General features: G+C 53.9%; 1 protein-coding gene across 1 annotated transcript in view; it reads left to right on the plus strand.

Moving 5' to 3' along the window:
• The window catches only part of ACSBG2 (acyl-CoA synthetase bubblegum family member 2), a 31,823-nt gene that overhangs the window by 5,041 nt on the left and 2,397 nt on the right, over window positions 1-24,385 (plus strand). The window contains exons 2-14 of the mRNA XM_088147391.1: window positions 3,486-3,686; window positions 9,522-9,592; window positions 10,857-11,095; window positions 11,339-11,427; window positions 12,939-13,059; window positions 14,777-14,857; window positions 15,373-15,522; window positions 16,897-17,073; window positions 18,333-18,514; window positions 20,504-20,737; window positions 21,517-21,734; window positions 23,087-23,226; window positions 23,972-24,218. Of these exons, the coding sequence (XP_088003517.1) occupies window positions 3,571-3,686; window positions 9,522-9,592; window positions 10,857-11,095; window positions 11,339-11,427; window positions 12,939-13,059; window positions 14,777-14,857; window positions 15,373-15,522; window positions 16,897-17,073; window positions 18,333-18,514; window positions 20,504-20,737; window positions 21,517-21,734; window positions 23,087-23,226; window positions 23,972-24,218 (2,065 nt within the window). The 5' untranslated portion in view covers window positions 3,486-3,570. The remainder of the gene's footprint in view (window positions 1-3,485; window positions 3,687-9,521; window positions 9,593-10,856; window positions 11,096-11,338; window positions 11,428-12,938; window positions 13,060-14,776; window positions 14,858-15,372; window positions 15,523-16,896; window positions 17,074-18,332; window positions 18,515-20,503; window positions 20,738-21,516; window positions 21,735-23,086; window positions 23,227-23,971; window positions 24,219-24,385) is intronic.

Consider the following 24,385-nt stretch of genomic DNA (forward strand, 5'->3'; position numbering starts at 1 on the left):
TGGCTGATCACCTGGGGAGACCTTTGGGCCGGGCTGTTCTCCCAGGAATTGGGGAAGGGGGAAAGAGAAGTAATTCTGGGGCGGGGGTGGCGTCTCTTCCGGTCCTCAGCACCTGCCACGATTACACCCTAACCTCTCCATTTTGTTTCTGGCCACCTGAGATCCCCTGCCACGACCTCGACTTTACACTTGGCGTAATTAATTTTTAACCAGCGTATCGAGAGTAAATAATCAAACCATCCGAAGGGAACCTGCTTGGGTTCAGATCGTAACAGGGAGGACAAGGAAGCCTTTTGACCCGGGGCGCTTCCTGCAGTGTCCCAGTGAAATGGACAGAGCCGTATTTGCGCGTGGAATACTTTCACGCGGTCCAAATGGGATTCGGAACAGGAGACGGATAATGAGTGAGTTGCACAGCGCAGCCCTTAAAACAGTGTTTCTCAACCTCAGCGGCTTTAAGATGTGTGGACTTCAACTCCCAGAATTCCCCCAGCCGGCTATGCTGGCTGGGGGAATTCTGGGAGTTGAAGTCCACACATCTTAAAGTTGCTGAGGTTGAGAAACACTGCCTTAAAATATCTTTCTCGGGATTAGGGCAAGACAGCTTTGAAAACTGAACCCCCTGTTTGAGGGCAGTCTACCAGTGAACAACCAGGGGCACGCTGGTGCGTGCCTCATTAGCAGCCTATCCTTTCCAGGCAATACGGAAAGGCGGATGCCGGACTAGGTGGACGTTAGCCTGATCCAGCTTCAGGGAAAACCAGATTTATCGCTGACCGTGGGCCCCGAAACCTATGGGGAGCTTCCATGACCCGAGGCAGTCTAGCTGAAAATTCTAGTTGCTTGGCTCTGTGGACCCGAGGAGCCTTTTTTTGATCCGTTAGACGTTAAATGCAGTGAGTGAGTTTTAAATCAGGAAAGCCACTCCTCCCCTCGGTTGCGCCGAGGAGCTTCTCCTTCCAGAAACGTGCATAAGCAGGCCTGTGGCCAAAGCATGCGGGAAATGCCAGCGCTCTTTTTCTCAAAGAAAACCCTGGGGTTGCACAGGGTGTCTCACAGGAAGCGGATTCGCTGTGGTTTATTTGCCTGCCCGGGAGCTTTTTAGCAGAACTGGAAGTTATTTCTGACTGAGGGAGCCGAAATCATTTGCATGTTCCAGTGTGCCGGAAGCTGATTAAAACTGGTTGGGAGGAGAATTGGGGGACGACAGGCCTGGATCCATAGAAGGTTAGAGGCGGATGGGCTGACGGTGCGCCGCCAATGGCGAGGCAGCAACAGCTGTGACCTCAACTGGGGGGCACCGGCTTGACATAAAACGGGGGGGGGTCTTTATAAGCCCAGCTGCTCTCCGAAGATCATCAGGCTCCAGGTCTGAGAGCGTTTCCCGTCTCCGAAGAGGAAACAGAAGCATCTTCCCTTTTCCTGTGCCTCCCCACCCCCCCGACATTTCAACAATGGGGAAATCCAGATGTCGGGAAGGCACAAGAAAAACCCGAGTTCTTTTAGGTTGGAGAGTTAGTTTTTTTTCTGTCTCTCTCTCTCTCTCTCTCTCTCACACACACACACACACACACACACACACACACACGTGCACGCACCCCGAAGAAAAAGGATTGATTTTGAATAGTTATTGGAATGTCTGGAGTTCCTCTGAAACAGTTTATCTAGATCAGTGTTGTCCAAACTTGGCCACTTTAAGATGAGTGGACTTCCTCCCAGAATTCCCATGCTGGCTGGGGAATTCTGGGAGTTGAAGTCCACTCATCTTAAAGTGGCCAAGTTTGGACAACACTGATCTAGAGGCTTACTTGCTTAGGTGCCATCAAGTTGTTCTAGGCTCTTAGAGGCGCACAGAGAGATTCCCTCCATGATGACCTGTCCCCACCCTGCTCCTTCAGCTCTTCCGAGGGTGCCCCCATCGCCCCTGTCATGGAGCCCACCCACTGGCTGGTGGCCGTCCTCTTCTCTTTCCTTCCGCCTCTCCCAGCACCAGAGCCGCCTCCAGAGAGCGCATCGTGTGGCTGAAGTCGGACAATTTGAGCCTCATCACTCGTGCCTCTAGTGAGAACTCTGGGCTGATTTGTTCGATGGTCCATCGGTTTGTTTCTGTCCAGGTGGCTTTCTGGGTGAAGACACAGGCGTGGCTCACCGTGGCCTTCCCTGCGCAGCATGAACGGTGCCTTTGCTGTTGCCCCTAAAGTGATCGTCGCCTCCGGCCTCTTCCTCTGCCCAGTGGAGGCGCCTGCTGGCTTTAGCCGGGGTGACCGTTGCGCCTTGGGCGGCCCTGCCGCATCGTGTTCTCGTGGCACCCCTCTCGGGACGCCTCCTCCCCCCGTGATTAGGCAGCAAGGCAGGATTTGGGGCGGGGGAGTGGAGGAAGGCAGAGGCATGCACGGACCAAACTGTCTTGCTTCTGGCTTTGTTGGCAGGGAGAAGGATGCCCGTAACCGTTCCGAAATGAAAAGTGAAGCAGATATTAGGAAAACAAAGCATTCAGCTGGAGGGCTAGAAACAGCCGATATTCCAAGACCCTGGGGTTTGGCTTTGGGGTGGAATTCCTCTAAGTTTTTTTGTAATGTCCACATATGTTGGTTCCCCCCTCTCCAAAAAAACCCCTGATACCTCACTCTGGTGCAAGTAATTTGCTTTTGTCGTGCAGCTTTTAAATGTCTGGTGCCCCTTGACCAGAAAACATCTCAGGAAATATTGCTGCTTTATTTCCCTGCATCGGAAGAGCCCTTGAGGTCATCCAGCTGAGCCTCCTGCTCCGAGCAGGGATCCAGCAGGAGGCCCAGCCGCTCTCCGGATCCGCGTTCCGATCTCTGCCTGCTTTTGTTTTATTCTCCGTTCATGCTCTGTATTATTTTAGAAATAGCTCGTTCGTGGTTTAAAGCAAAACTGGTAGGGTTACGCATTGAATCCGCTAGACCTGTGGCCCTGGAGGGGAGACAGATAACAGAAACCAGACAACGGTTCTTCCTTAGTGCGGGTGAATGGGATGGTGTGAAAGGCGGAAGGCTAGCAATTATGGGTCGGGCGGCGCCTTATGGCTGCAAACCGTGTCTTGTGGGCACAGCTGTGGTGGAGGAAAGGCCTCTGTGGCTGGCGAGATTCGTGCAGGGCTTTATATCCACGGGGTGGGAGGAAGGGGGTCGAGTTTTCACTGACTCTATTTCAGGAAACACAGTTTTGGGGGAACCTTGAAAGGTCATCTAGTCCAACCTTTGCCAACTGTCTGGGGTTGCAGTTCCCAGAATGCCCCAGGGAACTGGCTGGGGGTTATGCGGGCAAAGGCCGGTCCACCTGCGGGTGCCAGTTTGCGAAAGGCTGGATTAGCCCGTCGCGTAAAGCAGCCAACCACGGAGTCATCCCGTAAGCATTTATTTATGACTTCTTCTTTTCTGTCCCTCTCCCTCTCTGCGGGTGGCTCTCCACCCACTTGGAAGCGGGTGACCCTGACCCGCCTCTTTGCTTTCTCGTTCCAGGCGAAACTTGGCAGCACGTTCGAAGCTCCTCCGTGCCCACGCGCTCTAAAGGCCTCGTTTCCTTGTCACGCCAGGCTTGTGCCAGATGGCAACTCCCGCCACGGTGGCAGGATCCATCCCCACGGGGCCAGAGACGCCTCCCTTCTCAGAACTGACGGGCGTCTCGCTCGGTGACGTTTGGGTGGCCACCTCTTCGCCAAGGTGGGTGAACGCTTCGTCTCCTCTTCTTCGGGCTGGTGGGCAGCGCGGGGCCTTCGCTGCCGGCCCCCGGTGGACACTCATTTTTATGATGGAGTGTTTTGATGTTTGTTTCTATGGTGCGTCGCCCAGTCACGTTCTGTGAGATGGGTGGCTATATAAATGTGAGGAATAAATCAATAAATAAGGACATATGATGGCACAGGCAGAAAATGCACCACCTTAAAATAAAAGGATGTTCTTAGAAGCTGGATTGATCCATCGCATCAAGGCATTGCATGGCTGGATTAGATCTGATTTAGCATAAAGAGCAGAAAGACCTTAGTTTAATGGCCTGATTGGGGGGAGGGAAGGGAGCCTGTCCGTCATTCCCAAATGTCCATTAAATCTAAAAATTAGCAATTTGTGTCATTTTTGGCTACTTGAAGACTGATACTGTTATGCAAATGATGAAATGTTTGCATGGAATCTCTGTTGTTTTTATCATTTGGGGTGCAGCGTCATTATGCAATTGATGTAGGCCCCTGCAGGTTTTCTGAAATTAAGGTAAACTTGACCTAAATGTAAGTGCCTTCTCTAGATTACTTTACTGGTGGACATTATTTGGGAGGAAACGGCAGGATGGAATTTTATCCGCTGCATCTGAAACCCGCTAAGTGGAGATCTGGTAGAACAAGGTTTTACTGTATGGACCGCCCAGTGTGGCTTGTAGTTCAGTGGTGTATAGAAACCAGACCATCATGGCTTGTTCAACAAACCATGATTCAGCCCAGCAGATGAAACCAGCCTGAAAGGAAGTCTTCCTTCTTTCCTGAATGGGTAGCATTTTTCATCAGCGCCCCCCCCCACTTTGAACCCCAGTGTTCTCAGCTGTTCTCCAGGTGAGGGGGGATCTGCGTTCCCAGAATCCTTAGTTGGCAGGGTTGGGCTGGGGGCCCCGGTGCACGAGCGTGGACTTTGGGAACTGGGTGGGGAGTGGTCTTGACAGCCCTCTTTGGGGGCAGAAGCCAGATGCCAAGTTGCTGGCACGGCCAATCAAAAAGGCATCGTTTGCCCCCCCAGCTTAGCAGACAGGTGGGAAGCAGCCTGAGGGACGCTGTGTGGGACACAGGAAAGCTCTGGCTGCGCATGAGGTGCCCGCTTTCATTTCGGCAACGAAGGGCTGCTGTTCCCAGGGCTGGGCACTGCCGCACGCTCCATGCCAGCTGCCACTTGTCCCCACAACTGAATTTTCTTCCAACAATGGGATGCGTTTCCACGACTGAACTGCCTTCGCAGAGATGCATCAGAGGAACTAGACTCCAGCATGAGGGACCAGGCGCACACGCGTGTGTGTGTGTGTTACTTTCTGCTTTCGCTCTGTCTGCTGGAATCGAGAGGTCTCCGACGTTGGTGCTGGCCTTGCAGGCTGTCCTCTGCTAGGGAGGGGGGCGATTCTGCCCCACCCAGCGTCCTCCGGGATGCCAGCTGTTTCTCCATCTCTCCCTGTTACCGTGCTTGCCAAGGACATGGGCCCAAGTGGGACTCGGAGGCATGGGAAGCAGGCCCAGGAATTGGGGCACGGCTGCCCCACAGCTGCACAAGTCCTAACAGGCTCGGTTTTGCTTCCTCAAAGAGAGTTCTCTGGTTTCAGCTCCTGAGAAGAAAACTGACTGGTTTTCTAATGACAGCTTGGGTATGGCAACCCAGGCGGCCAGCCCTGTGATGTGGGGGGATGGCTCTGAGGTGACTGTCTTGTGCCAACCCAGCTCTGTGGCTTGTGAATTACGGGGTGTAGCGGGGAGGGGCCGGGCTGGGCCGGGCTGGTGAGAGGCGGGGAGCCTGTCATGGGCACTGTTAGCCATGGCGGCCAGGGTGGGGCCAGCCCATCTCCCAAGGTCAGGCGGGGAAGGGGGCTTGGGGACCTCTGGGAGACCTTGCACACCCAGGGCCTTGCTGCATTGTGGCATATTTCACCAACCGTGCTTAAGCACAGAGAGGCTCCAAGCCACGGTCAAGATGCCCTTCAAAGCCAGCTGGTGAGGCCACGATTCTTTGCTAGAGAAGGCCCACCAGACCCTTTGCCTGGGATGTCTGGCACCCCCTCTGCCTCAGTTTCCCTTCGCTGTCCCGAACGGAAGCTGAGCCCTCTGGGAAGCGCCTCCCTCAAGGCCTTTCTTTGCATCCGCCTTCGGGAAGGACAACCCAGAAGTCTCATTCTAAGCTGGAGGTGTTGAAACTCTGGGCGCTTTTGTGGGGTGAAGTGGCCCCAGGGCAGCCTCTGGCAAAAGCCGTTTTGCAAGCGTGCCTGTGCTGGCAAGTGGGGAAGTGTTGGGCGAATAAAGCCCTTTTGTGTTAGGATTATGCACAACCGAGCCTTGTCAAGCTGGCTTGGAGGGAGGGAGCCGTTCATCCTCTGGACCAGAAGTGGTCCAGATAAAGCAGGAGCCTTTTTCCTAAGGCTCACTTGAAATCTACTGCTTCAAAATTTGAAGCCCGTACTTTTTGTCCTACCTCCTGGAGTGACGCCGAGCGGTTCTGCCCCGTCTTCTACACGAGAGCCCTTCTGATGCTTCCAGGCTACCTGAACCCCTCGGACTCTTCCTCCTAAGCCCATCCTCTTGGCTGTGCTCCCCGGACAGGCTCCGGGGTGTCCGTGTCCTCCTTGAAACAATGGTGATCTTGTCATCCAGTTCCTTTCTTCATGTCCTGCTGCCCGGTTTTGTCCCGCCCCTCCTGAATTTCTGCCTTTAATTTTTCCTACTCGGATGTAGCACTTTACATCAGTCCCTGTAGAATTTTGTCGTTCTGATGTGCCCACTTGTCAAGATCCTCCTGGATCCTGATTTCGCTCTCTAAGGACTTTCTTGCCCCTGGTATCCTGGTGCGGTCTGCAAATTTGACAGCTGTGCTTTCTAAACCCTCCTCTGATTTACTCCTCAGTCAGCCGAAGAGCACCGGGCCTGGAGCAGAGGCTTGCGACGAGCGGCTTGAGGTTTCCCTCCAGCTCAAGGCAGAGCCAGGGTGGAGAAGCAGCTTTCTTTCGGTCTAACCGTGGCATGTCCTGCCCACATTTTGCTATTTCCTCTGCCAGATTCTCAGATTTAGTTGGACGCTTTGCTGCCGTCGGGGTGTGCTGCACCCGCTGCATTTCCGTTGTTGCCTAAACCGGCCGTTTTATCAGAAATGGAGATCCCGTTGATTTGGCACGATTTAATCTTGATAATCCCCAGGTGGCTCCATTTGGGCCAAGCAAGGCGTCCGGTTCTAAATGCTCCCAAACCAGAGGCAGAATAATTTGCTCCAGCGTTTTGCCCAGTTTGGACATCAAACTGACCGGTCTGTAGTTCTCCGTCCTCCTTGGTCCCCATTTCTGAAGACGGGGAGAACATCTGAGGGGCCATTGGCCCTTCACCAGCCTTTGGGTCTGCTCTTGTCCTCTGTGGCTTCTCAGAGATCGTGCAAAGGGGTTCCAAGGTGGCACCCCGGGCTCCTTCAAGACTCTCAGCTGCAGCTGGTCTGATCCTGGAGATTTAAACTCACTGCTCAAGGAGCCCAAAGCAAAGACCGAACATCACCTCTTCAGAGCTTCCCAGCTTCTCTGTGCAGCAGGTCCAACTTTGGGCTTTTCTTCCTTTTTCTACCGACGTAGCCCCCCAAAAGCTCGCTCCTTCCAACTTCTCTTCTGGGCACCTAAGTTCCTTTTGTACTTTGGCCTCTTTGAAGTTCTTCCTATAGATACAAACTACTTGCTGACATGCTTCCTTTGTTATTCCCCATTTGCTGTCATTTCTTTTAATCCTCAGCTGGGTTGAAGCTGCCCCCTCTTTTAACTGAACAAGCACAGGGTTGTTTTTTCCCAGTATTTTATTTGAGAACTTTCCAACCTCCCTTTGACTTCTGTCCTTGGGATCCTTGCAAGAATTTCTCTATGCTTGTTGAAAGTAACTCTCCCCAAATCTAGTGGCCATGTGCTCCATTCTTCCTTTCCATAGAATTAGGAAACCCCAGGATGATGTGATGGACCATTTGCAGAGCCCCAACTCTAGCTAGCCGAATTTGAGATGAATGAGAACCACAAGTAAAAAGAACAGAACTGAAAGATATGTTTAAAGCAAGTTCAGCGTAGATTGGGCACGTCTTTGTAATTTGACTTTAATAAGAGGGAGGGAGGGGAAGGAAAGAGTTGGAAGAAGGAAGGAAGGAGGGAGGGAGGAGAAGGGAAGAGAGACTCTGAATGGTCTCCTAAGTGGCATAATTTCAGAGAGGTATAAATTCTTGGCAGCCCCAGGGCCTGGTGATCCTTGGGGTGACATACATGAGCCCTGAGGGAGCAAAGAATGCTGTTTCTTCAATGGCATCGCTGCAGCGTTGATGGCATAAGGACTCCCGAACAAGCCAGTCTGGAATCGGGATCTGCTGCCTGGGCAGAATCAGGCCTGCCCCTCCCCTGCATGGTGCAACAGTGCCACTTTGCTCCCGGTTGCCAGGCCGCTCAAGCCAGCCCTTTTCCTTGCAAGGGCAGAACCCCGGAGGCCTGGCGCTGCGGGTGACCTCACAAGCAGGCCTTCTAGAACACCTGGGCTGGCAGAAGCGGCAGACCATCGCCGTGGGGGGCACCCTCCTGCTGCCTGGGGGCAGGGAGAGGGGCGCCCTTTTGGGGACCAGCCTGCTCTCCAGAAGACGAGGAACTCGGGAACTCGTCACAGTCCATCCTCCTCCCTGACCCAAGTTGAAAGATGCCACATAGTGAACAGGAGACAGTTGCATGACCCTGCAAAGGGGGAGGTGCAACTAAGCAGGTTCCAGGTGTGTCTGTGTGCAAGTGTGTTTGCACAGCAGCTATAGACGCCTGGCACGTTGAACCTGCTGCTTCAATCCAAGCTGCGGCCGCAGCTGCTATATAACTCAGAGAGCAGAAAGTGGGGTGGGGAGAGAAACAGGCTCAGGGGTGGGATCATTCCTCTGTCATGACTGGCGGGGGGAGAATAATTTTCACCCAGGGCAGAATTTGTCCCCTGTAACTGGGTCTGAGGATCCCGGAGCCAGGTGTATTGCTCCAGGGTCTCCATTCTGATTCAGAAGATTGGGATGGTCCTAGAGTGGAACAGAAGCATTTCCCACCCATTGGGCCGGGGCAGAAATAAAACGGTGGTTCTCCCGTTAGCCGTCCTGTATGCAGATCTCCGGAAACCATGGCTTGGCTGCAGCTCCCTGTAGGTCGCGGGGAGGCCTGTGTCGATTGCCTTCCCTTCTGCTCCCAGGGTCCCGGCTGGGGCCCGTGTCCCTCTCCCTCATGGCCAGAAAGTCAGCGGTGGCACAGGGGAACCACCCCGGCATTTGCGGTTCAGCGCCCGCCTGCCTGCCTGCCCGGTGAATCCTGCCTCTCCTGTCCACCATTCCCCAGGGAAATCGAGGGCCTCCGTGAGCTTGAAAAGTGCCAGGGACTGGGTCGGGTGGCCCCTGTGGGGCTGGCTCCCTGCCACCCCCAAAGCAGCCTGCTCACAGGGGGATGTCCCAGGACGCTGTCCCAGGACGCTGTCCCAGCCCTGGGGTCGAATCAGCAGGTGGTGGTTTGTGCATGGACCTGGCGAGGCTGCAGGCTGACCACTTGCCTCGGTAGCCAGCGATCCGGACAGTCCCTTATCCAGCCGTCCTTCCTCTTTTTGAGACGGGATCCTTAAGAGTGGGGCCTCCTCACTGGGGGAAGATTAAGTGGGAACTTGCAAATGCGGGCACAGGCGCTGTCCCGAATAGCCCCGGGGATGCGGGGGGAAACGGGGATGCGGGGGGAAACCTCGGACTTCCTTCGCACCTGGGGGACAGTCGGTCTGACCTTTCCTGTTGCTCTTCCTGCAGCGCCAAGAACCAGCCCAGGCAGCCTGCGGAGGAGGCGGAGGAGGCGGAAGCCGAGATGTCACGAGCCAAAGGTAGTCAAAACAGCTGAAGGGAGGCACTAGGAAGCCCAGGGCCTACCTGTCAGGGATGGTTTAGCACAGCGCCACTCCATCTCCGTGACTTTGAGATGTATGGACTTCAACTCCCAGAATTCAACTCCCAGCATGGCTGGCTGGGGAATTCTGGGAGTTGAAGTCCAAAGTTGCTGAGATTGAGAAACACTGGATTTGAGCATGGAGGAAGGGGTGGACCAGAGGGCCTCCGAATCCTTTCAGACCTCTGCCTCCCAGGCCACCGGATCCTTGCAGTTACTAGAGGGATATGAAACGCCCAGCCTCCAGCAGATATTGCCCCGCTCGGCCTCTTAGATCCCCCCCAAAGTTCCTGTGGCTCCACCCCAAGCTTGACCCCTTCCTCTTTGAAATGGGCCTGTTTGCAGCTCCCTTTTCCGGTCGTCCGGCTGTCCGCCGGCCCCTGGGGGAGGGCGTATCCCATAAAACAGCCCCCATCCCTTGGCTGGGAAGCAGCCCCTTTGCGAGAACTGGATTCCTTCAGCAGCTCCTGAGCGCCTCTTGGCCGTGGGAAGAGTGTTTTCTGGCTTCCAAAGCAAGATGGGGTGGGGGAGCAGTTCAAATCTAGTTTAATTCTACGGTACATGCAAGCTGGCTACTTCTGTGGCGAGCGGGAGAGGAAAGAACTCTGCGTGTGCTCAGAGGCCCTTTTTAGATGCAAGTTCCGGAGTCTGATTTTTCACATCTTTGAGAATGAATGGGACGTAACCCTTGGAAAGAAAGGAGGAAAGCTGTAAGGCTGGGATCGAGTCCCCCTACTTAATTTGGTAGACTGAGGGTCCCCAACACCACTGCCAGCTGGGGGCTACTGGAATCCCTGCCAAGCTGCTGCCAGTCACGCCAAGACTAGTTTAGCCCTGACCTGGAACAAAGCTGCATTCTGGGTTGCTGTTTCGATTGCTCCTTCCCTCAGAGCCATGAGGACTGGAGCCTTGTGGCGTTCTTAGGGGAAGGGCCGTTGCTCAGCGCAGCAGGTGGCTTTCCAGCCATGAGGTCCCATCCAGACTCCGTCCCCAGGAAGGGAGCAGGAGGTGGGAGACTCCTGGCCTCAAGGGCCGCCCTGGAGTCCGGCAGGATCTGGCTGGGAAGGAAGTTTGGGGCCCAACTTTAGCGCTGGGGGGCCCCTTGGAAAAACAGCCGCATTCTCTCCGACCCAGCCTGGCCGTTGGAAGTTCCCTCTTCCGACCATTGGCGAGCAGGGCGGTTTCTGCCTCTCCCTCCCCAGGGGGATTCAGTACGGGGCCGGTGTGGACCACCAAGCGCGACGGGGAAGTCAGGCTGCGGGTGGACGAGAGCGGCATCGGCTCTGAGCTGCCCATCACTGTCCACGAGCTCTTCCTGGCCTCCGTGAACAAGTACGGCGACTTCCCGGCGCTGGCTTCAAAGAAGCAGGGACAGTGGACCACGCTGACCTACCGGCAGTACTACGAGCAGTGCCGCAAGGCGGCCAAAAGCTTCCTCAAGGTCCGGGGGGGGGTGATGGGGAGGGAGGGGGAAGGAGCTCACCTTGCCACTTTCGGCTCACCACGGCCCTGCGTGGTCGGGCAGGTGGAGAGGCCCCGAGGCTGGCACCGGGGAATCCAGGGGCGACGGGTCTGGCCAGACGGCCGCTGCTTTGGGGCCACAGGCAGTTGGCACTCTGAGGTGGGGCAGCGAGTGGGAGCGTTGGGCAGGGGGCTCGCTCACGTCTCTGCTCTCCTCCGGCAGCTGGGCCTGGCACGTTTCCACAGCGTTGGCATCCTGGGCTTCAACTCGCTGGAGTGGTTCCTTGCCGACGTTGGAGCCATTTTTGCAGGGTAAGGGAAAGACCCCCCCCCCCGGCCTCCTGGGGAATCGCTTAGGAAAGAAATGGGGGGGTGCGTCCCCGATGTATGCAGGTTCATTACTTGCCCAATGCAGAGGGTGCGAGCGCTGCAGCTCCCTCCCTCCCTCCCTCCCTCCCTCCCTCTCTTCTCCTTTGCACTTAGGGTCAGAGCAAAGGGGGTCTCTGGAATTGCAGCTGTGGGGACCCCTGGGCTCAGCCCCAGTGTTAGAAGGGGAGCCCACTCCTCGGGGTTCCCTGTTCTTGGAGTTTTCGCTGCTAAATTGAAGAGGCTGTCTGGGGTCAGTGTGGTCACCCAAGTTAGAGCGCTGTTTCTCAACCTTGGCAACTTTAAGACGTCGGGACTTCAACTCCCAGAATTCCCCAGCCAGCCATGATCTGGGAGTTGAAGTCCCGATGTCTTAAAGTTGCCAAGGTTGAGAAACACTGTATTAGAATTAAAAATCGTTTGCCAATTGAACGAATCATCCACAGATCTCCTGGTAGATCGTGGTTTCTCCTGGGCCACTTTCTGGGTTGAAATTCTGTCTGAAGTCTGTGTGGGAGAAGGGTTGGGATGAAGTCTGTGTTCACACCACGCTCTACGCTGGGACCCCGGGGCCCGCCTTGGCCTGCAGGGGGAATCAGGCCCTCCTCTTCGTCTTCCGTAGGGTGGCGGGAGGTGCCAACCCGGCAGCGAGCTCAGGGCTTCTGGGACTGCAGGCAAAGTGCAGGGAGGAGTGGCTTTGAGGGTCTTCCAGCATGAGGAGCAGACCCCCGGGGCTCTGCAGCTCCTCGCTTCTTTCTCTGCGGCTCCTTGGGGAAGGATCCTGGCAGCCCCGCTTGCAATCGAAGCATTTTATCAAAAGACAGGTGCTTTTGCGAGCCGCCTTTGTGAGTCGGAAAAGGTGCTCCCAGACTCCTGGTTTTTTGCCAGCAACCCCCCACGCCCCTTCTCAGAAAGTTCCCCTTTTCTGCCAGATGGGGCTGCCCCGAGTCTTGTGGGTGGGGGCTCCGTTTCCGGATGTGGCTCTTTGGAACAGGAAGCAGCTTGTGGCGGCATTCCAGGGGCCTGGCACAAAACCATTTCCTGTGCCAGAAGACCCCCTTCCCAAGGCGGAGATGGTGCCCCAGGTGCTCGGGTGGCCCGTTCCGGGGCAAAGGAGCAGGGCCAGGCTGTTTAGGGGCACTTAGGAGGGCGGTGGGAAGCTGCCCGAGGGGGGCTTCCAGTGCCATTCCGTAGGATGCAGGGGTCGCCTTGGTGCTTCTGGCGTAAAACCTTCAGCAGTGACTCCCCTTGCCCTGCTGGCGGCTTGGTCGGGGGAGCCAAGTCTCCACGGGGTGTGTGGAAAGTGATGCTGGGCAAGAGAGAGCAACCCCCACCCCAGAAATGCAGTGACCCTTCCCAGAGGCCCTCAGGAAGGAGACGGTGGGTGGATCTCACGTCTCATCTGTGTTTTTTGAATGGGAGAAAGGTGGGCTTTCAAGGGCACGGCTTCTTTGCAGGGGGTTTGCGGTTGGCATCTATACTACCAACTCCCCCGAGGCCTGCCACTACGTCGCGGAGAACTGTGGGGCCAACATCATTGTGGTGGAGAATGACAAGCAGCTCCAGAAGATCCTGGAGGTGAGTTATAGATCCCTGGGGCTGAAAGGAGCCTGGGGGGTCCTCTAGTCCAGCCCCTGCCCAGGGCAGGCATCCTCTGACCATCGCAGACAAAGGGCTGCCCGGCCTTTCCTTGAGACCCTCCAGGGATGGAGCGCCCGTGATGCCAGGCGGGAGGCTGGTCCACCGCTTCCCGCCTCTCACGGCCGGACAGTCCTCCTCCTTTTGAGATGGGCTCTCCCTCTGCAGAACTCCCCCTTGCCGGCCCTTGTCTTCCTTCAGGGGCTCTGGAAAAGAACCCCCCTCCTCTCCCCGGGAGATCCCTCCATGGACTGGAGGGCCGTTTTCCGGTGGCCTCTTTCGCCCTCCCTTCTTTGGGCCGAACGGATCAAGTCGCTCTTCCTCGGAGTTCGCCTCCAAGCCCCTCACCGTCCTTGTCCCGCTGCTCTGCACGCTTTCCACCCCTCACCATCCTTTTCGTACTGTGGTGACCAGACGTGGACGCCGTATTCCGGGCGTGGGCTGACCGGGGCTGCAGAGAGCGCAACTGTCCCACGGAAATGCTCCAGACCTCCTCCAGCAGGGGCTTCAGGCTGACCGGAGCAGTGCTCCCCATCTCTAAGTCAATGCTCTCCACACGAGAAGAAGGATTTTTCCTTCCCTTTGCTGTGTTTAGAGAGTTGGCTTGAGGTGCCCCAAGCCGGTGGGCAGGTGCAGGACTGAAATGGCATCTCCAAATTCTGCCAAGAATCGAATGGGCAAATTCTCCAGAGCAGTGTTTCTCAACCTGGTTAACCTTAAGAGGTGTGGGCTTCAACTCCCAGAATTCCCCAGCCAGCCAGCCAGATGGTACAAATACTGCTCCAGAGGAAAGAGAAGTCCTCCACCCATTTTCAAGGGGGAAGCTGTCCCTGGGGATTGGAAAGAAGCTTACCCGTTAAAGAGAAGACTGCGTCCTTTGGATGGGGGAGCATGGAAGCACTAAAACTGGTGCAGCGCTGTTGCGCTCCCAAATCATGTGGAAGAGGGCTCACTGCGGAACGTATTGGTTTATTAAATGTATTTATTTCTGTGCTGCCACAGTAGAACAACACTCAGCAGCTTACCTTATAAAAAAAATCCAATATAAAAGACATCCGAAGCTAAATAAAAACACAACAGCAACCATTCAAAGAGAATACAGGTTGTTCTCGTTTAGCAACTGCCTCATTTAGCTACCATTTGCAGTTAAGACGGTGATGAAAAAGTAACTTTACAACCAGTCCTTGCATTTACGACCTTTGCAGGTCCGTAAAGCAAAGAGAAGCTGAAGTCCAATCGTAAGTGCAGGGGCGGTTTCACTTAGCAACCACTTCGCTTAACGTCCAAGTTGCTGGTCCTGATTGTGGTCACTAAATGAGGATGACCTGTAAAAAGATGGGAACATCCGATCTCGTCGGGGAAGATTCCCCAAAACAGCTCCAAAAGACCAGCAAAGGAATTGGCAGGGGCTGTTCGGGGCCACGGCCTAGATCCTAGTGCCCCAAAAGGTTTGGCTTCTCCCTCGCAGGGCTGAACTTCAAACTCCGTTGCAGGGGTGAGCTCTGAGATGGCATTTCTATTTCCTCGAGACGGGTGAGACGCGGTGGGGCTTTGGAGCCCCCAAAGTAGCTCCCTGGAGGGAGCTGGTGTTTTTTCAGGCATCGTTGAGGATCCCAGTGAACAGGGTTGTCTGAGGCTTCCCTCATTTCCCCTCCAGATAGAGAAGAAGTTGCCTCTCCTGAAAGCCATCATCCAGTACAGTGGGGAGATCAAAGAGAAGAGGCCGAATCTCTACAGCGTGAGTGTCTTCAGTTCCTTTTAGGGCTCGTCCCACGCCCAACCCCCAGGACCAGATGCTTTCCAAGAACCGGCTCTCTGGCCTGGCTGCCTCGGTTTCTCCCTGCGAGGGAGCGTTACATGCAGAGATGGGAACTGGACCGGGGTCACGCAGGGAGCCTTGTGACCCAGCAGTAGCTGGTACCTCTGAATGGACCTCTCAGGCCGCCCTGCCGCTGGGCAAAGGGCTTTGGTTGCCGAACAGTAGCGTCCCGCAAGGGGCCATACGTTGCTCGTTACCTTAACCAGATTTATTCTACTTGCGGGCAAAGCGTTTGTGAAAGGTTCTGCCTCGGGACGGGGGTGGGGATATGATGCCCCTTGACTGGGATGGGGGAAAGGCCAGCCCCTCTTTTAAAGACCTCGCGCCATGCGCCTTCTGATGACCAGGGTGTGGGCGGGCGGTGCCTGTACGTGGGCGCGGCTGCCTGGCTGCCTCTTCTCACCTGGGCTGCGGGGGCTTTTCCTTCTGGGCAGTGGGACGAGTTCATGGCCCTGGGCAGCTCCGTCCCGGATGAGCAGCTGGATAAGATCCTTGCCAGCCTGAAGGCCAACCAGTGCTGCACCATCATCTACACTTCAGGGACGACGGGCAACCCCAAGGGAGTGATGCTCAGCCACGACAACGTAAGTGCCCGCCCGTCCGGACCCCTGCCAGGCCCTTCCAGTATGGCCCCTTCTTCGTCCGAGGAGGAGCAGCCGGGCCACAAGTGGCCTTCCCTGGCTGGAGGGAATGCACCCCCCCTGGAGGGAAGGAGGGCCCCGCCTGGGCCACAGCCGGGGGGAGCTAGAAGCGTTCTCCACCCCCCAGCCAGATGCAGCCAGATAGTTATTTTCCTGGAACGCCCTGCCCCAGACAGTCCGGAGAAGGAGAGCTCAGGTAGAATATTGCTCCATAGCAAGAGGCAGGCAGAAGTTCTGCGGGGCAGCCACCCTTGCTCTCCCTTGCTCTCAGGAGAGCTGCCCTGCAACTTTCACCCTCGGGGGAACGATTTGTGATTTCTTCCTGCACGTTCCTTTCTTGATGTTGGTGAAAGGTGTGCAAATCAACCTCAGCTCCTGGCCTTCCACCGATACGCCCGGGCGGTTTTCTTGGCAGCTGGTACAAAAGGGATCTGCTGCTGTTGCTTCTGCTTGCCCCCAGGCTTCAGGCGGGGGGGGGGTCCCAGTGGCTTCCTCTCCAAGTGTTAACTGGGGGGACCCTGCTTCTCCATTTCGTGGCAAAAATCACATTGGTGTAGTTAGCTGTTCTGGGATTTAGCAAGTTACCAAGATTAAGGAGGTGACAAAGAAGGGGGGGTGGCTGCTGAGAGACCCCCCCCTTTGCAGAATAAACAGTTGTGTTAGGCCCGGTTGCAACTCACAACCTTGGCGCGCATCGTGGGAACGACGGCATTGCCAAAGAATGTGACTGAACGCACGTGAGCAGATAACATGGTGGAGAGTTACGATAAAGGAGAATACTTAACAACAGATGGTCAGAATTACAATTTACTAGGGGTAGTAACTCAAAAATGTTTGGCGCTGAAAAAGCAGACCCACCTACATCTTGTTTTTCCCCAGAGAGATTCTAAGGCAGGTTTGCAGGAGTGAACGAGTGGGATGGGAATGTCTTTACGCGTTTCCTGCCTTTTGCAGACCAATCTGTATGGTGCATTTAATATTTGAATTAGTGCCTGAATGAACCTGAAATAAACCGTAACCATTTTAAGACACCCCCCTTCCTTCTCTGATTAACTCTGACGGAGTTTAAATAGCAGCTTCTGATCTTTACTGAAGCAAAGGAAGAGTTGTTCTCCTTTCTAGCTTTCTCTTCCATCCTTCCGTTTTTAGATCGGGAAGCCCTTGTGGACACCCAGGCTGACTGCGGCCACGGGCTTCCTGTTTTTCCTTTTGGGGCCGTAATAGCCGAAGGTGGCCCATCTTTCCTCTGCCAGCCTTAGCACCCTGCGATGCTGCGGGGGCCAGGCATTCCTCTGCAAAGCCACCTTTGTGTTCCAGATCACATGGACGGCCAGGGCTTCCGGGGAGTACGTGGGCCTGAAGACGGCCTTGGAGGACCAGGAGAGCGTGGTCAGCTACCTTCCGCTGAGCCACATTGCCGCGCAGATGATCGACATCTGGCTGCCCATCACCTTTGGCGTGCAAACATTCTTCGCTGACCCCGATGCTCTCAAGGTAAGTTTATATGTCCTGCTTTTCCTTTAGGGCAGTGTTTCTCAACCTTGGCCACTTTAAGGCTAGCTAGGGAATTCTGGGAGTTGAAGTCCACACGTCTTCAAGTGGCCAAGGTTGAGAAACACTGCTTTTGGGGATCAAGGTGGCTTTTGCGAGGTTGTCCTTTGATATACTCCCCACAACAGCAGTCCTGCGAGGTAGGCTAGACAATGAGTTAGGGTTGGGACAAAAGAAAAGTAAATACTGCCTTTACTTGAGCTCAGCTCCTAGGAAACCCCCATGAATATGTTCAGTGGTGGGATTTCCTGGTGGCGTCCCACTCAAGTACTAAGCCTGAGGGTTGGCAAGGTGCTGTCACTTAATGGGGAAAGCAAAATTTCCCTTGAGTCCGGCTTGATTCCTTAGCACAGGTAGACCTCACTTAACGACTGCCCTGTTTAGTGACCATTTGAAGTTACAACAGCACTGGAAAAGTAACTTTATGACCAGTCCTCGCACTTATAACTGTTGCAGCATCCTTCAATCATATGATTGCCATTTGCAACCTTCACAGCCGTCTTCTGACAAGCAGAGTCAATGGGGAAGCCGGCAGTAAGATCACAAGTTGTGGCCACATGATGTCTTGCTTAGCGACCAAATGGGAAGTGACATAAGTCTGTCACAGTCACACAGTGTTTTGCTTAGCAGCTGCGTCACTTAACAACAGAGTTGCTGGTCCCAATTGTGGTCACTAAGCAAGGACTACCTGTAACTTTTTGGCAATGATACGGAAGTGGTTTTTCCACAGTATGTTTTCAGCTTCCTAGCTGTGAGGCTATGGTTGTAGTATTTCCTGGTGGTCTCTTATCCAAATGCTAGTGACGTTTGTCTCTATTTAGCTAGTCTGCTGAGGTCAGTCAGGTGCTGCTGCTGCAAAACCTACATTTGAAAGCAAATACTTTATTTTCCGAAGCACTATTAGAGCAAAGCAGAGGCCTAACTAAATACATAAACAGGTGCCTGCCTTTGCTCCAAGCTATAAGCCCTGGACACTCCTGTCTCTCTTCCTAGGGGGTGTTCTAGCCTCATAATCATTCGGGCAGATCTTTTTTGCACCTTTTCCAGCTCTGCGAGCAACGTTCCAAAGGGAAGGGGGCCAGAACCGCATGGGAAGGGATTTCTTCAAGGGCCCCGTTGTTCTGCCCCCCTCCTGCTGAACCTGGTCCCCTGCAAGAGCTCCAGTCATCTCCCCAACAGCCCCCCTTGTCTTGGTCTTGCAGGGCAGCCTGGTGGACACCCTCCGGGAAGTGAGACCCACAGCTTTCATGGGCGTCCCCCGCGTGTGGGAGAAGATGCAGGAGCGGATGAAATCCGTCGGGGCCAAGTCCTCCACGCTGAAGAAGAAGATCGCCTTCTGGGCCAAGGCGGTCGGGCTGGAGACAAACCTGAAGCGCATGAACGGGTATGAGGCTGGGGCGGGCACCAACGCAGATCTGCAGGCCTGTGCCCTGCGCTCGCTGGATGATGCCGGCGGCTGAGTTGGAGTCCCTGTTTTACGTCTGGGGGTGTAAAGCCCCCCCGCCAAGGGATGAGGCTGCAATATTGGGATTGATTTTCAGTAGGTACAGAAAATGGGGCGAAGGGGTCTTAAGCTTTGTACACTTGTTGCCCCCCTCAAAGCACCCCGAAATTAAGCTGACTGGGGGGCTAGTAAGTTGAAGAAGTGTTGGCTTAAACCTTCCAAGACCGCCCGTAACCCTGCAGCTCTCCTGCGCCTTAGACCACCACACCAGTAGCTTCCCTGGGCACAGTGGCTACACCCTGGCAGAGCAGGTGGTCACTGGGCAGCTTGGTTCAAAAGAGGAGGCCTGCCACTGCTTGAAAGGTTCAAAAGCACCAGGACGAGGCTGACCTTACGGGCAAAGCATGAATTTGCCCCTGTAACCTCGCCATGGGCTGCCGCGTTCAGGTTTCTTGCCCGCATCCTCCCAGGACCTGTGGCGGACTGCCTGTGCGTCCTCTGTCTTGGCCAGGAGGTCTCTCTGCTGGCTGACCGCTGCTTTTCTTGTCCAAGGGTCTGGAAACCATAGGCGCAGATGGGGCTTAATATTTTCTCTCTCTTGATACCCACTTGATGGATCGCCGAATGGCTTTCTCATCCGCATCGTGGGAATTAGCCCTTGGCTGCCTGCTCTCCACCCCACGCCTACAGGGCAAGGCAGCAGCCCCCGATTTCCTTGCCTCCTTTTTATGATTTTTTTTAAAAACCCAATGCCACAATTCTGAATGTCGTACGGGCAGACCACAAAGGGTGTTTTGATCGGTTGCTTCCTTTATTGATTATGGGAGTTGTGTAAAAAGGAAAATTAAATCATCCCCTTGGCCACTATTCTGTATGTTGGGTGGTGGGTAATGTCGGGCTATTTTTGTGGCCCTAGAATGAAAAATCAACAATGGGCTTTGAATCTGTGGCTTAAAATGCTCTGTTTTGTTCCAAGCTTGAGATAACACAAAGCGTTATTTGCCTCACCGGGAGTACAAAGTAGTTGCTCCAAACTTGTATTTATCTCTTTGGCAAATACAAACAACCCTTTCTCTTACCTTGCTGAGGTATGTTGTATGGTATCGCTAAGATGGTATCACTAAGACTTGTAACATGATCAAAATGTCCACTCGCTCTCTAGCAGTTGTGTTAAAAATAAAAATAAGAAACCCATGCCGAGAAATTGAATTATTAGGAAGGGAACTTCTTTTTCTTTTTTTAAAAAGAACCACATAAGAATGCTTTTATACCAGTGTTTCTCAACGTTAGCAACTTTAAGGGGCCTGGACTTCAACTCCCAGAATTCCCTAGCCAGCATGCTGGCTGGGGAATTCTGGGAGTTAAAGTCCACCTGCCTTAAAGTTGCCAAGTTTGAGAAACACTGGCCTAAGTGAACCACTTTCAAGCTCGTGAAGTTCCCCTTTCGCTTGGTTTTATTTTTTTCCTCTAAACTATGGAGAGTTTTCAACAGGATACCTGGTATTACATTTTTGGCTTGTTAATGTATTTCCCTATATATTTTCAGGGTTTTTTAATGTTTTTTGTTATTGCGAGCCACCGAGAACCTCTTTATGATGGTGGTGGTGGGGTATAAACCTGACCAATACCGAAATACATTTTATTATGTATAAAGTCTTCTAAATAATAACCAAAAATCCTTGCAATCTGGGTTCTGGGGTCCCTAGCTTTGCAGTGGCCCGCCTGGGCAGACTGGCAGAATTTTCCTGCCCCTTCCTTCGTTTCCCTGTGCCCGCTCAAGTTTGAACCTCTGGCTTTCTGGGATCCGGCCAGCCCTCTGGTCGTGACTTGACCGTCCCCCTGCCAAGCGGCTGGACGTCTTCCCAGGCCCTAGGAGGGTCTCGCCCGAGAGATGTGGTTCCTTCCACCCTCATGCAGCTTTTCCCGCAGGTGCACCGAACTCCCGATGAGCTACCGGCTGGCCAAGGCACTCATTTATACAAAAATCCGGAAAGCCCTGGGCCTGGACCGCTGCAACAAATGCTACACAGGGGCAGCCCCAATCACAAAGGACACCTTGGAATACTTTCTCAGCCTGGACATTGTGGTCTACGAGCTTTACGGCATGAGCGAAAGCTCCGGTCCTCATACTGTTTCTCATCCAGAGTCATACAGGATGACAAGGTAGGGGCGTGGAGGGTTAAAACTCAATGTGCACGGAATATGTATTTGTCTTATGCCTGGGGAGAAAGGGGACTTGAAAGCTTTTCTTATTTGGGAGACCTCTCAGTGCCTTGATTTAACTGACCTCCCGTGTAGCCAGTGGTAAATTTAAATTTCCCAGGATGGAGCAGATTCGTGTGTGCTCAGACCGACGAGTCACAGAATTTCCCACTGTCGAGGGAGAATTCCAGCCCGTTGGGGCAGGGTTTCCTTTTGCTGTGCTCGGAAAGTCTAGATTTTCAGCGTGGTGTTGGCAAGCTGTGAAAAATGGGAATCTTACACTTGACTGTTTGGGAGAGTGAATAAGCTGAAATGGTGGGTGGGGGGAAACCTCTGAAATAAAGGCAGAGCAAGTGCTGACTAATAGGACGTTCATAGGGGAAATATTTCTTACTGGGGGACAAGGTTGTAGACTTCAGTATGGTTAGTAAGCTCTTGGTTTAATGGACTAATGGGGAAGGAATGCCTGTTAAAGCAGACAGTGTACAGACAGATTGTCTGTTGCACCCAAACTTTGCTAAACTGGAGACTGTTAAATCAGGATTCATTGTATTCTGTTTTATTTTGTTAAACTCTCCCACAGGGGCCTCACGCTTTAATAGAAATTGCTCTTAGGTTTTATTTTATAACACTCCACGTTGTGGGCGTGGAGACTCTGCTGTGCTTCCCCGCAGTGGGTAATCTCTCTGTGGAGGACGCTCGGCCAGCCCTTGATCCCTTGCTTGCCCCCTTCCCCCCAGCTGTGGCAGGGAGATCACAGGCTGCAAGACCATGCTTTTCAAGCCTGACCACGACGGAGTCGGCGAGGTCTGCTTCGGCGGGCGCCATATCTTCATGGGCTACCTGAACATGGATGACAAGACGAAAGAGGCAATCGATGCCGAGGGCTGGCTCCATTCCGGAGATCTGGGTCGATACGACGAGGATGGCTTCCTCTACATCACGGGGAGGATCAAAGGTAATCCAGCCCCCGGGTCACGATACAAAGTGTGGGCCAGGCTGGGCCTGATCCGTGGGCAGAACATCTCAGCAGAATGTAGTCCAGTTAAGAGTTTTGCAGCTTCGTGTTTAGTTTGAACTAGGTACTTTTACGACAATCACAGCATCCCATGGTCACGTGATTGCTATTTGCACACTTCACAAGCAAAGTCAATGGGGAAGCTGGCAGGAAGTTGCAAGTTGCAGTCATGTGTCTCACTTAATGACCGATGGTCGTTTGCTTAACAACCGCAGCAGAACTAGTGTCGTAAGTCCGGCATGGTCATGTGACAGTTCACTTAACAGAGTTGCGGTCCCAGTTGCAGTTGGTATGTGAGGACTACCTGAACGGCCTGTGCAGCAATGGAACAGCTGCCTCCAGAGATGGCAGACCCTCCTCTGTTGGAAGGGCTTAAACAGAAGCTAGATCAGGGATGCAGTGGCAGGGAGTTGGATTGGAGGACCTCAAAGGCCCCAACTCATCCCTTACACGGGCTGGCAGCATCTCTCTAGATGGGAAATGGTGCGTGTTCTGTACTGTCTGTTGAGGAGAGGAAGTGTGGAAGGCTCCCCTGCTGGGACTGTGGGTGCAGGGTTGCTGCATCACAACGGAAATGGGAGGAGGCTGCATGAGAGATGGCAATTTCTGACCCCAAAAGCAGAAAATAGTGGTCGAGAGCTGGAGTTTGCAATCGGTGCAGCCCCTCCAAACTGGTGTTTCTAGACTATGGTGCGATGACAACTCCCAAAACTCCTCGCCAGGATGACCAACCTAGAGGGGAAGATTGCCTCCCCTCCATGCCTGTAGTAAACTTGGAGCCAACTTCACAAATCACAGCTTCACAAAGTGCGGAGATTTGCTTCTGGACATCCTTGTGTTTCCCCGGGCAGGGATTTGTTTTGCTTTTTACCCCATAACTTTTGGAAAACTTGTTCACTTTCCTTCTAAAAATTAAGCTTTTCCTTACTGGGAAAGTCACAATTGCTGATGTATGTCTTGTCAGCCCAATGATCCAGGGGGAAAGTGGCCCAAGGCCAAGGGGAGGAAGCTCCTTGCCCCACATACCCAAAAACACAACGAATGGCAACCTGCATTCACCATAATATCCTGCTCCACCCCAGCGTTGGGTCTGATTTAACTCGGTCCACTCAATGCCTGGTCTTCCCTGAGCTCTCTAACTCCCCAGAGCTTATGGTTGGTAAACCAGGGAATATTGGTTTGTGCTGCAAACTAGCTGCTGTTTATCCCATCCACCACGGCACAGACTACAGTGTGAACCAAGTCAGTTTTCTGAGGGTCTGATGGACCGGGCTTCCCCACCTCTGTTCCAGAGCTAATCATCACCGCGGGGGGAGAGAATATTCCTCCAATCCCGATCGAAGATGCTATCAAAGAGGCAGTCCCCATTCTTAGCAACGTCATGTTGGTGGGAGACAAAGCCAAGTACCTCGTCATGCTGATGACCATTAAGGTGAGTGCCTGCCTTCCCTAGGCACTGGGGCCCGGGGGTGGGGAGACAGGCCCCAGGAACCGATCCACTGCCATTCTGACCCCCATCGATCCAAACTGGGCTTCCCAGATGTGTTTTCCAGATTCTAATGCACCTGGAAGTCACCCCTTGGGGGAAGGCGTTGTCGAGGATGTCAGTCCCAGGCAAAACAAGCTCACCTTCAGAAACCTTCAAGTATAGTGATAGTTGAAAGCTTGTGGACTAGGATCTTTAATTGAAAGCTCCAAAGAGGACGTCTCTCCTCTTCAGCTTTGCAGAATCCTGTCCTTCTACAGAAGATCCAGTCTCCTAATGCTTGTCCGCTCTTTTATAAATGCTCCAAAGGAATTGCTTAGCTTAGCATGGGGCTGATCCCATGCTGGGGGTTGAGTGGGGAGGGAGAAAGTCCTCCCCACTTTTGCCCTCGTCTATGCTCCACCAGTGAGCTGTTGGGAGAGAACCGAATTGCTCCTGCTGAGGGTCTAAACCAGTGGGTTGCAGAGGACTTAGAGGGGGCTCAGTCTCCAAGGGGCCAATGTTTCTGGCCTCTGCCTTGAACTGCAAAGTCTATCCCATAATCCACATTGCTTGAGTGGGTGGGTGCCTGCACGCCCCCTCAGCTACCCCTTTCTGGGCAAACACCAAGGTGGTGCCAGCCACCACCACTGCCAAAGGGTGGCAGTGCAACCATTTCTATGGCTGCCCCAACACTCTTCTCTTTTTCTAGAGCAAGGTGAACTTAGAAACGGGGCTGTCGGAGGATGAGCTGACGCCAGAAGCCATTGAGTTCTGCCAAAAACTGGGCAGCAAATCCACTAAAGTCTCTGACATTGTGGGGAACAAAGACGTGGCTGTGTATACCGCCATCCAGAAGGGGGTCTTGAAAGTCAACGAGCATGCCACCTCCAATGCACAGAAAATCCAGAAATGGGTCCTCTTGGACAAGGACTTTTCCATCCAGGGAGGAGAGCTAGGTGAGAGGCTGGCGTGGCTGCCCACTTCCATGTGGTCAGTGGCCAAAGACTGCTGGGGGGTCAAATGACGCGAGGTGTAGAGTTGCAGGGATGGGGGGGGCAGTATGCAGGATCTGTGGAGTTCAGCACAGCTCCCAGCTTTCACTTAGAAAGATGAGTTCCTAGCC

This window comes from Python bivittatus, unplaced genomic scaffold (assembly GCF_059951505.1).
Source record: "Python bivittatus isolate LINGU-HERP-01145 unplaced genomic scaffold, Pbiv_v1 ctg000500_np1212, whole genome shotgun sequence".
In the NCBI taxonomy this organism is placed as follows: domain Eukaryota; kingdom Metazoa; phylum Chordata; class Lepidosauria; order Squamata; family Pythonidae; genus Python; species Python bivittatus.